The sequence below is a fragment of the Mercenaria mercenaria genome, chromosome 8 (genome assembly GCF_021730395.1).
Source record: "Mercenaria mercenaria strain notata chromosome 8, MADL_Memer_1, whole genome shotgun sequence".
Lineage (NCBI taxonomy): Eukaryota > Metazoa > Mollusca > Bivalvia > Venerida > Veneridae > Mercenaria > Mercenaria mercenaria.
In genome coordinates this window covers 61,275,925-61,292,637 of record NC_069368.1, presented here as the reverse complement: position 1 = coordinate 61,292,637, position 16,713 = coordinate 61,275,925, and the positions used below count along the sequence as shown (strand labels likewise).

The following is a 16,713-nucleotide window of genomic DNA, read 5'->3' as shown; positions in this document are numbered from 1 at the left end:
TAACGGGCGTAAACTTTAGTTTACTCTTATGGCACACCAATTGTTCTATTATTATGTAAACCCTAGCTCACGGTCGTAAAACTAGGATTAACGATCGATAAACCAGGTTTTTCGAACGTAAAACATCAGGTTTTTCGAATCGAACCATTCTTTTTTTCGAGCGAACCATAGTTCACGCTCGTAGACGTAGGTTCACATTCGTAAACAAAAGTTTACGGTGGTAAACATAGGATAATGACCGAAATTCATAGTTCAATCGAGAAACTTTGTTTATCGAACATAAACCATGGTTTAGGATTGATATTCTAAGATTATCAAATCAACTATCAATTTCAGCCCTAAACCTATGTTTGCGGTCGTGAACCTATGTTTACGAGGGTGAACATAGCTTTACGAGCTAAAACCTAGGTTTACGGCCGTAAATCATAGTTTACAGATATGAACCTTTATTTACGTGCGTGAATGTAGGTTTCAGGGCGTGAACCTATGTTTACGAGCGTGAAACTAGACTTCTCGAACAAAACTATGATTTTCGGTATTAAACCTAGGCTCACGTTCGTAAACTATTGTTCACGCTCGTGAACCCCGGTTCACACCTGTAAACCTAGGTTCATGCTAGTAAACTTAGGATAACGACCGAAATTTATTGTTCAATCGAGAAACCTAGTGTATCGAACGTAAATATGGGTTCAAGAAGGTAAATTATGGTTTACGACCATTATCCTGTGTTTTCCCTCGTACATATAGGTTAATATTTGATAATCTTAGTTTTTCGACCAAGAACCTAATGATTGGATAATTGGCTTGCCATGAACCATAGTTTACGGACGTGAACCTATGTTTATGAGCGAGAACCTATGTTAACTACCATGAACTTGGGTTTACGAGCGTGAACCATAGTTTTCGAACGTGAACCCAGGCTTACATGCGATAAACTAGGTTTTTCGATTGAACTATGAATTTCGGTTGTTATCTAATGTTCACGAGCGTGAACCTATATTTACTCTCGTTAACCCATGTTCAAGGTCATAAACCCAAGTTTACCGTCGTTAACATAGGTTCACGTTCGTAAATCATGGTTCTCGCACGTGAACCCAGGTTAACGCTTGTAAATATAGGTTCACGCTCGTAAACTTAGGATAACAACCGAAATTCATCGTTCAATCAAGAAACCTAGTTTATCGAACGTAAACCTGGGTTCACGAGCGTAAACTAAAGTTTACGCCAGTCATCTTATGTTTTCGCTCAAAAATATAGGTTAGTATTTGAAAAACCTAGTTTTACGTTGGAATAAACCTAGTTTATCGATCATTAATCTCAGTTTTTCGACCATGAACCTGGGTTCACATAATTATTGGACAATTGGCTTGCCATATACGCTCTTGAACCCCATTTTTACTTTCGACAAACTATTTTTTTCGATTGAGCAAGAACCTATGTTTACGAGCATGTACCTTGGTCCACGAGCGTGAACCATAGTTTACGAACGTGAACCTATGTTTACGACCGAAAATCTTAGTTTTGTTCAAGAAACCCAGTTTATCGAACGTAAACCTAAGTTCACGCTCGTATACCCAAGTTCACGGTCGTAAACATAGGTTCATGTTCGTAAACATAGGTTCACGTCCGTAAACTATCGTTCAAGGTCACATAAGGTCACGTCCGTAAACAGGTTCACGGCCGTTAACCCATGTTCACGCCGGGAATTCATAGTTGACTTTATTGTCTTAATGTATTGACCGTAAACCATGGTTTACGTTTGATAAACTAGGTTTCTCGGTTGAACAACGAATTTCGGTCGTTATCCTATGTTTACGGTCGTTATCCAATGTTTAAGCTCGTGAACCTATGTTTATGACCGTGAACATGGGTTTACAAGCGTGAACCTATGTTTATGAGCGTCACCTATGGTTTACGGCGTTATTCTAGGTTTTCGCTCGAAATTATTGGTTAGTATTCGTAAAACCTGTGTTTACGTTCGAAAAGCCTGGTTTATCGATCGTTAATCTAACCTTTTCGACATGAGCCTGGGTTCATCTAATTATTGGACAATTGACGTGCCATTCACGCTCGTGAACATAGGATAACGACCGAAAATCATAGTTTTGTTCGAGAAACCTAGTTTATCGAGGGTAAACGTAGGTTCACGTTTGTTAACTGTGGTTCAGGCTCGTTAACCCAAGTTCATGGTCGTTAACATAGCTTCTCGCTCGTAAACCAATTATCCAAGGATTACATTCTTGGTCGAAAAACTAGGATTATCGAATACTAACCTGTATTTTTGAGTGAAAAAAATATGAAAACGGGCGTAAACTTTAGTTTACGCTCTTGAACCCATGTTTACGTTCGTTAACCTGGGTTTTCGATTGAGCAAGAACCAATTTTTAAAGGCCTGAACCTTGGTTCACGAGCGTGAACAATAGTTAACGAACGTGTACCTATGTTTACGACAGAAAAACATAGGTGCACACTCGTATACCAGACACCTAGCCACTTCTATAAACAAATGTGTAACCAGTTGCTGCTGTTGATACAGCATGTATGGCAAAGCTGACAAGTGTGTTGTTTGGGCAACTCCATATTGATTTACTATTGTTTAAGTGTAAGAAACAAAAATAGAAATAAACTTACTTTTGATAGTTCAAAGCCTTGCGAGTCACGGTAGAAAATCGTTCATCTGTTCATATAGAGTCTACTTTCTGTTTCAATTTGAATATATTTGATCAGACAGAAGGGTCAGTTGCCGAGATAGAACAACTGAAAACTTCGGTTTCACTTTAAATACCGATAGGCATAAAGCGAAAGAAATTGTACACGAACACAAGATACATTAAATATCTATCCTTACTTGCTATTCTACAAAGAAATGATAGTTTTCCCAAATAAAACAAAGAAATGTTTCTATGCAGAAACTATGTCAACTTTGACAAGTCAGAATAAGTTATTTCCCTTGTTTATAAATAGCTTTTATTGTCGACGAAAACACTAAAAAAAACATAAATTTCAGACCGATAAAACATGCACAATTATGTTTAAAGTGCTTTCATCTGAAAAACTACAATTGAATCGTACTCATGACGCCATCTTGTTTTCTGATTTAAGAAATTCCTTAAAAGAAAAGACAGGGAGCTAGTTAACTTAACTTTAAGCAAAACATTGACCCTACTTAAGTCATTTCTTACGTATATTAAGTTTAAGATGTTTTATGAATAGGACTTACGTTTTTGACTAAGACTTAAGCTGAGATCATCACAAACTTAAGTAAAATCTTCAACTTAAGTCAAAACTTATACTTAAGATGCTTTTTGAATACAGCCCCTGGTATTGGAATTTCTCTGACCGAACTAAAGTTGTAATGTAACATAGATCATTAAGTACATATAACGTATTGCACAGCCAACTACATTGTTTTCGTTTAACATTTCGACTATAACCACACTGAATGTTATTAAAGACAATTCGTGCTGACTTGATGAAAAAATTGCATGTGTATATAACACACATAGATAATTCTATAATATTTCCGCGCGCCACCATTAATATGTAGTTTAAGTTATACTAACCCATTACGGCGGGTCGATAGCACGAAATAACAGCACATGCATGAGAAATATGGCCGACTGACTACATTTACGCTGTCATCGGTAAGTTTTCTAATGAGTTTTTAACGTTTGACTGAAAACATCCAGTGAGACAGGATCCCACAGGTGTACTCTTCCAGCCACAACACTTGTTCAGTGTATTTCTTTGTCATTAATGTAAACACTTCTGTACAGTTTGACGAGGAACTGCCTTTTTTTAGAATTTCCATCAAAAATGATAAATTCTTACCGATGACAGCGTAAATGTAGTCAGTCGGCCATATTTCTCCACCGCTTCTGTGACGAATCATCCACCGCCGCAGCGTTGGAACCACCGCTTCTGCGAAAGCTATGGCCAGTGTGCTCATAGGGTGATCTAGGAAGATGGAATTTCCGTTATCCTAGAATCGGAGGCTAGAATTACGGTAACGTATTCGTAACCACTGCCAATTTAAAAATAATCTATATAACAGCAAAACGAAAAAGCAAAAGTTCATGATACTAAACGCAATCGTTAGTTGCAGAAAAAGAAACCAACCAAATGATGGCGATTAGATCTTCCATTTGTTTTGTTTAATTTAAGAAACGAATATAATTGAGTCTTAAATATGGATCCCTTTGTCTTTGGATTAAAGAAGAAAAAATAAAGCAGATACGTGAAAGTATTCACTAAATTTAATATTTTGCCAAACAGTTAAAGCGTTTTGTGCCTCTCAAGCAGAATGAGCAAAATTTTATGTTTGCCCCGAAAACGTTCAGCTTTCTTTTACCGGAGGTTTGCTTCGCGTCTGAGAAAATTCACTTTCTTATTGATAAGGTACCTGTTATCAATCTTGATTACTGTAAAATCATTTAATTTCGTGGGCATAAAATCTCGTGGTTTCGTCAAAACGGCAATTTCGTTGGGATAAGAATTCGTGGATTTCAACTTTTGAGCATAAAATGAATGGGAATTTTACTCATTCGTTAGAATTAAATTTCGTGGATTGACTTAGCCACGAAATCCACGAATATTAGTCCCCCACGAATTTTAATGATTTCACAGTATATGTAAAAGAAAATCAGTTACCAAAGACTATTAAATAGTTGCTCCAGCAATTAAAGAAACAAAAAATGATATACAGGAAATATTGCTGCACACACTGACTTCTATATATTTCTTTAATCTCTTCGACACACTATATAACGAAAATCAAGTAAATACACATGCAATAAAATCGCAGATTTTCCCTCAAAGTTATACATATTAGTCAAGTGGTTTTCAAGTTTACAAAATTGACATAAATGTATTTGTAAAATACAGTTTTGAATTTAGACCAGCTTAAACCACCAAAAAACGTTGAATTGTTCTTACACTGATGTGGATTTATTTTCTATGGAAATTGAGTTGTGGTTTTATGAACATTGTATACACAAATACAGATACGGCACAGATTTGTATTCTTAATTTATGTAGGACATCTTTAAATCACCACCTAAATTTCCAAAGTCCATATTCAAATTAACCTGGACATTTTCCTTCAAATCTAATTTTAACTATGTTACCTATTGATTCTTTTAAACGAACTTAAATAATGTTGTTTTTCTTCTACAAAATTTCAGTTGTAGTTCTCATATTGTGTCAAAAAAAATTTCCATGGGACATTGCACAGAATATACACATGATTTATGTTTAAAGATCGCGCTTTATTAAAAGCAACCAAAATTATAATTATTCTTTATCACTTCGGTGGAGTTAACTTCATAAACTTCTTTTCTTCTTCTCTTTTCCAGAAACATCTAAGTATATTGGTACTTTCGGCAAATTTTCATACTCTATTTTCCACTCGGTCAGTAGAGGGTTTGAATCACCTTGACTTTTGGTTGAGTGTAAGCCTTTTTCTCTCCAATTACACGTCAGTCCTGTCCGATCTACAAATGGTATGAAAAACTCATATATGAAACATATTAAAATGACATCAACAAGGCTGTCAGAAAAAAGCATCATTAGGAACACTAGACAATAGAAACCAATTGTATCTTAACATATTAGGCATTGTAAAGAAAAATACCTACTTGAAAAGTTACTATAAAGTGTGTATTCGTTATTTTTCCAAGCATAATATATATGCCACATTTCCCACATCGTATTAGATCTTCCATTTTTTAAAAGTTCTTTATACCACACTGTCGCAAGATTTCCAGGAACATACGGTATTGTTGTACGGGCATCTCCAAAGTTATACCAGTCTATGAATTTTTCCCAATTGCTTTTTTTTGGTGAAAATCCCCAAGCACCAACAACTGGGAAAAGATAAACATAGCCCGAATTTGGTCCTTGAAGTATGTGTGGATTTTTAACATCGAAAGTTGTTGTATATCCTTGTAAAGCATAGCCATTAATATCTGTGTAGTTATCATACGTCTTATGAACCAATTTCAAATATTTCCAGAAGTATTTAGAAACAGTTAAGTCATCTTCTAAAATAACAGCAATTTCTGATGAGCACAATTTTGGCTTCCAAGTTGAAAACCATTGTCCATAGATTCCAACGTGATGTCGATGTAACTTTACATCGTATTCTCCATGCTTAAACACAAAGTTCCGAGCTGTTTTTAAAGTAGCTTCGTTGATGATGCCCTTTTCGGACCTATCAATCCAAACTTCAATTTTGATTAAATCAGAAAAATATTCTGCATCGTTTAGAGATTTTAGCAATCTGAGAAGTGAATGCGCCCTGTCATAAACAATAACAATGACGCGTAGATCATACTGTTTCTCTTGGTTATCAATGTTATTATCATTTTCATATTCAATACTGACATAAGAATTGTAGTGTTTACTTGGTTTAGAATGCATATATATCATGAGTGAAATGATCAACAAGAAAACACCCACATTGAATTTTCTACGGTAATATTTATCCACCTTTCTTAATATCATCATTTTATTGAATTTTTTTAACAAACATTTAACTGAACGCGAAAAAGAACTCTTGTGTGATTTCTTCACACATATCCGTTTAAAGCTGATTATTCAACAACTAGGCTCTTCTTTCAGCTAGTACTTCTATCAAAGTCTACAAGACGATAAAAATGTATAGTATATAGCTTAAACGAAGAAAACGTATGGATACCTAAATGAAACAGAACTTATTACTTTTTGCGAATAGAACTTGTTGCACCATAAAATTTTCTGTTTTTCTTATTATCTCAATATGAATACATATTTCTTCAAACAATGCCATGGTAATAGACTTGAAAAAAGCTGAAAAGATAGTCTAGGATTCTCATTCTCCAGTCTTGGTCCCAAGCATTACAGCGGGCTTTTGCAGACGACGTTAATACACAAAAACGTGTATCACCCCTATACTCAACAACATTTGCTCTGCAAGATTATCAAGAAGAATTATATGTTATACCAGCGCTGATATGTTAAAAAATGCATCATCCTATATTAGGTGAATTATTTAAATGTATTGACTTCTAGTGTTATTAGAAAAAAAAACTAACGTCACCTAATTTAAGCTAGCAGAACTGGCTCATGTTCTTGAACGAATACAAAGGCAAGTTTTTGTAGTTTGCCGAATCTGAATATCCTTTTCCATTATAATATCCAGTCTATATGTCTGTAAGATACAACCAATAAAGGCATATTAAAGACCGATTATTTATGTGGTCATTTGGTTCTATTAGAAATACGAAAACCTTATCAAATGTAAAGAAATATGTAAACAAAATTTTCAAGCAAATAAAACACTGACTTAATTAACTGTTTAATTAAGAAAATAAGCGGTAAGTCTATTTACCAACGTTGTTTTACATGTACTTATATGTCGTAGTGTCTTGCGCCATATTATGTCTTAGTCATATTTATCATGACAATAATGACTGAAGTTAAATAACTTATCAAATTGCTTAATGTACAGTTAGAAACCTGAAATAAAAATATGTACGGTGATACTTAAAAAATGATTCTCAAAACTAAAACGTAATGTGAAACTTAAAACAATCATTGTATGGAATAATGTAAGAAACTCATGACTTCAAAGTTCAAACCTTCGAGTTTATAAGTCAAAGAAAATTTGACTTTTGTTCATTTTTAAGATATGTGTCTACTGTTTAGATGCAGGGGTTCACTTTATGCTATTCAGCACACGTAACAACATATAATTACTATAAAAAAAATCGAAAACTCTCAACATAATAAAAGTGCATTCAAAATCAAGAACTTGAGAGATGCAAAAAAAGTACAGTTTACCAAACAAACGTTACAAAAAAAAAAAAAAACAATAAAAAACAAAAACAAAAAAAAAAAAAAAAAAAAAACATTTTCTTCAATTTGAAGCAATTCTTTGTAAATAATGTGTGTGTTTTTTTTTTAAAATTGTATCTTTGAAATGTACGTCGAGCAGAAATTAATTCCAAAATCCATCGAAACAAATGTTGCATCGAATCTGCATCACGTATTCAGAATTTTGAACCCCTGATAAGTAAATTTTTAATAGTCTATATCATTTTTTGACCCTTTTGTTAGATTTTATTTTCAAAAGAAAAAGGATAATAGGTTAGGCCATACCAAATTGATTTGTCGCTCGTCGGAACAACCGCATCAATGATTTCATTCCCGGGAAAAAGAAAAAAAAATCACCCGCCCGCACGTACATAAAAATCTCCGAAATATTTTTTTTCTGCTTACGCGGTCCGGAATGATAACGGCAACACAGGTTTTATGGCTGTTTTAATGCGTCAAAGTGATATTGATCGGAATTCATGCGTTCGTAATACATGTAGCTGATTACTCAAACTCAAAAAGTCAGGAATTATGATGTTGTTCATCATTTGTTTTAAATCTGGAGTGTCTGTGCTAATGCCACACATGGCCTTCGATGTGCCGGTAGGTGATGAAGTAGGCACGTTCTACGATTGTTCAATACAGTGAAAAGAACAAAGCCCGACTTGTAAGACGTGCACAGGGATTCAATTAAAACTATTTGGATTAAACATAGAAATATTGTTCAGATAAAGTTTTCAAACCATTTGTTATCAGTTGTTTAGTTCAGTAGATCTAGAGCCAAAGCCAGTGCTTTCTTAAAAAAAAAAAGTTTGTTCACAGATCCTGACTGATCCATCACATTAATTGTCTCGGGCCCAAATCGTTTCGAATGAAACTTCTTTAGTACTGCAGTCAGATATTCTATCAAAATGCATATATTCAATTTAAAAAAATATGTTTAGCTTTTCAAATAAGTAGTGTAGATATAAAAAAATAAATTCTGTCGTATTGTAACCCCAATTTTCCCTGTTTGTATATTACTTTGCTGTGAATGGATTGAAAGAAAGAATCTGAAAAAAACAGAACTTCCCAATTCAAAATTTCTTGGTCAGTCAAAGCACAACAAATAACACTTTTAAGAGTGGCCATATTGGGATCATTTTTTTTTGTCCGTCTGTTATCATTTTTGACTGAAATGAACCTCTACCACAAAAACTTAGGCTAGCCTGATCTGTTAAGAAATTATTCCAATAGGATTCGAGCAATGTCGAAGCATTTAAATGTGTGCCCAACTCAGTTTGATCTCATTGGTCAAGTGATTTATTACTTTCCCCTCACCTCTACCGTTTGGAGTTTCACTAGGGGCACAAAGTTGCTCATGTGTCGAAGTCATCTAACTGTGTTTCAGAAAATATGTTAATTATTCCACCTGGGTGCCCGTTTTGTCTTAAATATTCCTCATCCTCTGCCGTAAAATGGGTACGCCTTCAGATTAATGTAGAACAATCAAAATGAAACACAAGACACTCGTCCCTTAGTAATTATAAATACAAAATAAAAACAAAGTGATTCAGTGAGTTTTAGCAAGAATTTGTTTGCAAAACCATTCATGTAGTCTTTAAAACATATAGAAAAGCTATCTACTGTGTTAGTCACACTGTAAATGTTTAAGTTCTGTGTTATTCTTAAAGAAATTTTAACTTCATGTATAATCATATCTGACAAAAAAAAAGAGGAAATACCCGCTCGCTCCATGTAAAAGCTACCCGCCTCTGAAAAAATCAAAATTGAGAAAAAAAAAAATATTTCGCTCGCTCGCCCCCAATTTTTTTTTTTAAATTTTTTCCGAAGAACTATGAATCAATTTGGTATGGCCTTAGGGTAGATTTCTATGAAGCACGGAACACACACACACACACATAAAAAAAAACCAGCCTCAGAGCCATGCATTTGCAAAGAAGGCCCATTACAAACAGAACCTGTAATGGAATAACATAAAAGACGGGTTGCTTCAAAAGTCTAACAAGTACAATGTACATATAAATTTATGCCAAATATAGATAAAGGGGAAGGAAGTGGTAAGGGTTATAAAGGGAGAGGTGAAGGGGAAAGTAGAACAAGGATGGATATACAAATGGAATGCTACGTTCCTTAATTACAGTTTCACTACAACGTGAAACATAATAGCACAGAAAAAGGCCATATTAGAATGCGTTGTAACAAATTTGAACTATGTACTAGATTTGTTTTAAAACTGAAAACCGTTTGGATCGAGTATGAATTCGATTACCTGCACCTACGCAGCGAGCCAGGAAGAAGCCGACAACTGTGGCCTGGGATAGACTGTTGAAAGTAGCAAACCATTACAAATTCAATGATCAACTGAGGGAAAAATAATTGTCCATCGAAAATCAATATCATTATATTGATTCAAGGTGTACTTAAAACGATAATCCCCTGGATTTTCAAATAAGTAAATTTAAAATAATTCGAACATTTAAGCCGTATCAGGAATTTCGGATAGAAGAATATAAAGTTTGTAGTATCAGGTGTTCAATGTAAAATAGTAGTCATGTTAAGTAACTGTCTTTTCCATGATTTCCTAAAACTGAGAAATTGATATCTGAATATTTATCATAGAAACATCTTATATAAATTGGTCGGGATTGATTTCAACAAGTTGCAAAACCAAAATGGTCCGGCACAATCGTGGATGGAGAAAAATGTCTTATTTATTGTTTGTATCCCATGTTTGACACTATTATGACTACTCCCCATGAGCCGGACACGCTTACGCACAAAGATCATGGCATGGTGTCAGCTTTTGATGGTGGAGGAAGACCCAAGGTCACTCTGTGTGCATTAATTCATCACGGGTGGGCACCTGGGTAGAACCATCGTCCTTCCGTATGCCAACTGGATGGCTTTCGCTCATTAAGAATTCAACTACCCGAACACTGCACGAACCCAAATCGGTGAGTGATTCGAAGTCAGTGACCTTAACCACTCGGCCATGAAGGCCCCGGCACAGTACAGAAATACGTATATATCTAAAAAAAAATTTTAAAAAATCACTACATGGCTTTTTATGAAGCCCATGTCTTGACTCTTTGAACATGTATGTCAATGTATCAAGGAGGCAAAGGAACAATGGAAATACATTATAAAGCATTCCTTATAGTTTATTATGTCTATAAGGTTAAACGAATTGTCTTCATATCATTTTTTTACAGATATCATTTGCTAAGGTTGATATGGGTATATGACGGCAGTACATGTAAAAGTTAGTGACACTTTAATAAAATATAAAGTTGTAAGTTGTAAAGGTTAGGTCTAAAAATTTGTTAGATATACATGCCAATTTATTAACGTAGAAATCACATTCTTGCCGCAATAACAATACCTTACCTTCCACTAATTAGCATATAAGTTTTAATGTTAAGTGAAAATTATACATTTCGTCACAACTGGTAACACACTCAATTTCGTGTTTTGTGACATGTATATAAAAACCCTGATAACATCAAGCAGTAATTAAAAGTCTGATTAAAAGCTAGAATATATGACATCAGTTTGTGTTTCTTTGATGGAAACCTGACTAAAATTCGACAAAATCACCCTGTGTGGAACATAATAATGCATTATTAGAATTGTTTTTTTTATTTAGGCTTCGGTCGTTCTAAATGAACTCGCGCTTCAGATACATAGTGTCCACGGTACCACTTACTAGTTTGCCTATCATTTTTGTACTGACTTAAGCATTCTATAATAAAGGATTTTTAAAACTATATACTGCCAAAATCAAGTATGTGATTTGTTTCTGTAGTAAGCATAGTAAAATGACAAGGTACATAATTAGCTCCTTTCAAAGATTTGTTTTACGTTGTTAATGATTTTTTGTGGATATTGAAACTTTCTGATCTATTAAAGAAAATTGTTACGAGTTGAGGCTTTCCTATAGTAATAGTATTACGAAAAAAATTGCATAGTTTTATTTATTTTTTGTTTTCAAAAAAAAAAAAAAAAAAAAAAGAGCAATATAAAATATTGCTTGTAGCTTGAAAAATAGGTTTTATTTTCTGAAAAACAAATTTGTTTGGAAAAAATTCAAGGAAAGATTTAACTGATAAATTAATACTTTGTGCATGAAATGCTTTAGCTACAATGGCTTTATTACGGGGCGACCATTAAAAAAAATATGCATGGATATAAAAGTAAAATAAAAAAAAAAAACAACAAAAAAACATAACAACTGGATTTGCTTAAAAGATATAAACTGCATATTTATCTAAAGAGCTGCATTGCATATTTAAACTAAATATGTTTTGTGCATATATAGTTTTGTCAATGTACTTAAGGCTTTAACCTACAATTTGTCCGCCCGCTTACCTCAATAGTGAGAGCGCAGATTTATGGATTGGGCGTATGTTCCCTGTTACGATGTGATAAATGACATTGTGTACTCACTCTGACTCATATGGGGAAGTTGGCATTACTTGAGACGAATATATTTGTACTGGTGTAAAATACAGGGTCACTGGTAAGGTTAACTGCCCACCGTTACATAACTGAAATGCTGTTGAAAAACGTCATGGAACATAAAACAAACAACCTAGAATTGTTATAAGAGTAAGTACGATTCTTTCAAATAATTTTGATTTAAATTGATATATCCTATAAATCCACTGAAACGTTAGACCCGGTGGTAAGATATATCACACACCTATTAAAAAGAACGCAGATGCTGAATCTTAAAACAAATGACTTGATATCCTAAAGTTACCATGGTTCAAATCAAACGGTTTTGAAGCTAAAAAGAACGCCATAATGGTGTGTAAGACGTAGAAATGATACTATAACATTCTACAAGGGTACTGCTATGCATATTTTTTTTTTTACTAATCTAAACGGATAAATCAAACATCTCTAGGTTTCCTTACCATATTAATGGACCCATGTGTTTTAATATAATATAATATTGATCTAATCTTGTGAAATGATTTTACATAAAAAATGAACATTGCTTTCAGTGAAACTCAAACTATCAAGAGGGATCTTTAGGTCTATGAGAAATGTTTATTTTTAATAATGTCCACTGCCGTGCACTTAACCTAGTAGTTTGCTTTCAAAATGAAGGAACTCTTGTCAAATAATTCACTGCGAAAAAAAGGGTTAATATTAGTTTCGAAAATACGGGAGTATACGGGATATATATTGCAAATATACGGACTTAATATACTATCCCGTATTCGGAACATCTGGTATACGGGAAGTCCGTATATTTATCATGCATATACGGGATCTCGTGAACGCCAAATATACATATATGTATATTTCCCGTATATATATGTGCATTCAAAATTTTTCTATAGAAATGGTGTTTATTCGTGTCCTGCTGTAACATAAATAATATTTTCATTTATTCGAAGGGTCTTGAGACGTTTTTTCCCGAATACTTTCCGTATTTTAGAATATACGGAACACGTATTCGAGCCTGTATATTCCAGATATGCGTAGTATACGGATCCTGTATTTTTGTCATATACGGGCTGTGACTGCATCTAATATACGGGACATATACGGTCCTGTATTTTCTAACATACGGGCTTCGGATTTTTTCCATATATGCATGATATACTTTGTATAAGGATCCCGTACTTTTATCATATACGGGGAATATGCGAAACTGTATTTTTTTATATACGGGTTACGGACTTGTCCCGTATATGCATGGTATACGCAATATATGGATCCCGTACTTGTGTCATATACGGAATGTATTTGCATCTGATATACGGGGATATACGGACCTGCAGTTTTTGATATACGGGCCAGGATTTTTGCCCGTTTGTGCAAGATATACGTAGTACACAACTCCCATATTTGTGACTGTATTTTTTTTCGTATACGGGAAATGCACGTACCAGTATTTTAAAAGATAAGTTTACCAGACTTTTCCCGTATATGCACTATGTGAAGTATACGGATCCCGTACTTTTATGTGAACTAATTTCGCACATCGGCACACACTGAAGGTGACATAAAATGAAGGTTAAACATACCTACAGCAGAATACGATATGTTAGAAATAAAGAAAGACAACGACAGTGTATGAGAAAATGTCATAAATGGAGACAAGTCAGATTAAATTAACATTTCATTCAACTGAAATACTTTTTAAAACACTTTTTCATACGATTATGAACAATTTTCATTATCAAGATGAAATTAGAAGAAAATGTAAGTAATCAAAAACATCAAGCATTTCTTAATGTTCGTTTCTAATTGTAAAGCTAGCAATTTGCACATTTAATTCTGCGCCGTTAAAGCAACACATCTGTTTAGTATCACTTCCTTTTATCACTATTTGTACATGTTTTCGTTTTCCCATGAATATTGATTACCGCTATTAATACATGAGCCATAGGGTTGATTGGTACCATCTCGGGGGATTAATTCTCACAGTGATTTTTGGAAAGGTATACAACCCTGGAGTAAGATAATATATGATAGCAATGTATCAACGGTAGCTTTTGGTGTAATATCATCCTGTTATATGCCTACACTTAGATACAAGTTCGGGTGAGCTAAAATATATCCAATGTAGACATACGAATTATGGAACATATGCTATTTAGTTTGAATAATTGATGTATTTGTAACAAGTATTTTAGACCAAATAAATAAAATACTTCCTTAATTTTCGACATTTTTGGGTTTGCTTCTTTGAATAAATGTAAATTAGAATAATGATCATAAAGAACATCTTAACAGCATGGACAATTATTAAGCAAAATTACAGTTCATAATTAGATTTTCTTCAGATAGATGTTAGACCTTGAGGTACCATTTCCCCCTTCCTTCCCTAAAGAATTCAACATCATGGCTTTCGGAAAGTACATACTGAATGCTTTTTATTCCAACATAAATGCCGTTTGATTGTTAGGGTTTTGTAATTTACGGGACATTTAATATGCTTCCTAAAAATATTTAAGACGATGAAATAGTGTTACGCAATGATTAGGAAAAAGCGCATTCTGTAGTTTATTAACAGTCTTATTTAACCATTGATTGAATTTGCTTTGAAACAAGATTTCTTTCACGTACACGTTAACATCTAAATTAGTGTAATTTACGTAACAGTGATTTTATTACCAACATTATAGATATCGTACTCGTACTTATAACCCAGTAACCAAGATGTTACGATTCTTCAATACAATTGAAAGTACAGACTGAATAGTGTTTCTTATAACTATTTTTTCTGCGGAACTTTTCCATGATGTAATCTCCGTATACGTTTGTATGTTACCAGAATGTTACAAAACTGAAATTTCTAAAGTGAAGAAAATGCCCTACACAGATCGGGACAAAATTATAACATTTTATAATAACTACACATAATTTGTATTGTTGAACTAGATATTTACTTGAATGCAGTGACTCACCATCTCATTTCAATAGTTGTGCGATTTTTACGTTACAATAATATGTGTTACCGGAATCAGTACAAATCAATTATAAATGTTCAAGAACATAATTGTACATGTATATATTGTAATACGTTTTAGAATTAGATTTTAAACAAATAATAAACAAATAGATACTCATTAGAACACCATGGCTTCATAGTGACACAATCATTCTTAGTTTAAATGTTAGAAATCTTCTGACACTTACTTATTAAGAGATGACACATATATTCAACCATAATTATTTGACCTTCAACCGATGTTTATTTAAACAAGTAGAGGAACTTGCTGACAATCTCCGTATAAATGTTCAAGAACATAATTGTATATGTATATATTGTAATACGTTTTAGAATTAGGTTTTAAACAATTAGAAAACAAATAGATACTCATTAGAACACCATGGGTTCATAGGGACACAATCATTCTTAGTTTAAATGTTAGAAATCTTCTGACACTTACTTATTAACAGATGACACATATATTCAACCAAATTTATTTGACCTTCAACTGAAGTATATGTAAACAAGTAAAGGAACTTGCTGACAATCCAAATCTGTTGAAAGTCAAACAGCGTTCAAAGAGTACTTTCAGAAGTACCAACACTTCAAAAGTGTCAGAGAGAGACATCATGGAAAAGGGCACACTTCTGTATATACTTTATTGATATCATTCATTATATACTGGCCACAAATGTAAACGACATAGATGTGCATATTGGAGTCTGACACAAGTATGGCCACTATCATTTGCGTCCGATCATCTGAACGATGCAATGTATCTACCTGCTTATCCGTTAGTTTATACTTGCTCGATTGTAATGAAAGCTTCAAGCCTATTGGTATCACTGTCGCGTCCGCTTCCTGTAAAACCAGTACTGGTGTCAATAGAAAAGACATGGCTGTGACCCCAGTGGGGCTCGAACCAACGAATCCTGAATTGAGCCGACACCTTATCCACTAGACCATCGCTCCATTATCTGTTCCTTATGATGAATCTTGAAGTAACCCACCCTTGTGCAGAAAAGCTTTTGAGAGGTCATGGCTTCATTGTTTCTAGATCAGCCGTACCAGCATCACAAAATGCTGTAAAATTTACTATAGAACAGACTATCTACCTTCATGCCAAGAAAAAGAAAAGCATCATACGTTTCAGCAGAAAATGTTCTTCATTCTACAGGTGTTGTTTGACACAGCACATGCGAGCTAAATATGTTGAAGCTACACAACCAAAAGCAGACATGACTTAAGAAGACATATCCACACAAAAAGAAGTGGAACCTGTGCAGATCAAAGTGATGGCGGTTGTAGAAAAATTTATGTTTCCATTCAAAGCTGAAAGAAATGTGTCTGGACTATTCGTGATATTAGTTGTTGAACGCGCATGATGTAGACATAGAATTTCC

At 33.9% G+C, this 16,713-nt stretch overlaps 1 protein-coding gene across 1 annotated transcript; it reads right to left on the bottom strand.

Moving 5' to 3' along the window:
- Positions 1 to 4,238: 4,238 nt before the first annotated feature.
- Positions 4,239 to 8,792, bottom strand: LOC123565702 (uncharacterized). The gene is made up of 2 exons (XM_045359514.2): positions 5,637 to 8,792; positions 4,239 to 5,492 (listed from the first exon to the last, which is right to left on the bottom strand). The coding sequence occupies exons 1-2, from the start codon at positions 6,505 to 6,507 to the stop codon at positions 5,323 to 5,325; spliced, it is 1,041 nt and encodes a 346-aa protein (XP_045215449.1). The 5' UTR covers positions 6,508 to 8,792; the 3' UTR covers positions 4,239 to 5,322.
- Positions 8,793 to 16,713: the final 7,921 nt, after the last annotated feature.

What these genes read in the sequence shown, in the direction of transcription:
- LOC123565702 (XM_045359514.2), bottom strand. Translation starts at nt 6,507, where the DNA reads ATGATGATATTAAGAAAGGTGGATAAATATTACCGTAGAAAATTCAAT. An exon ending in ACTTTATAGTAACTTTTCAA is followed by an intron (nt 5,493 to 5,636) that starts GTAGGTATTTTT and finishes TACCATTTGTAG; the next exon opens with ATCGGACAGGACTGACGTGT.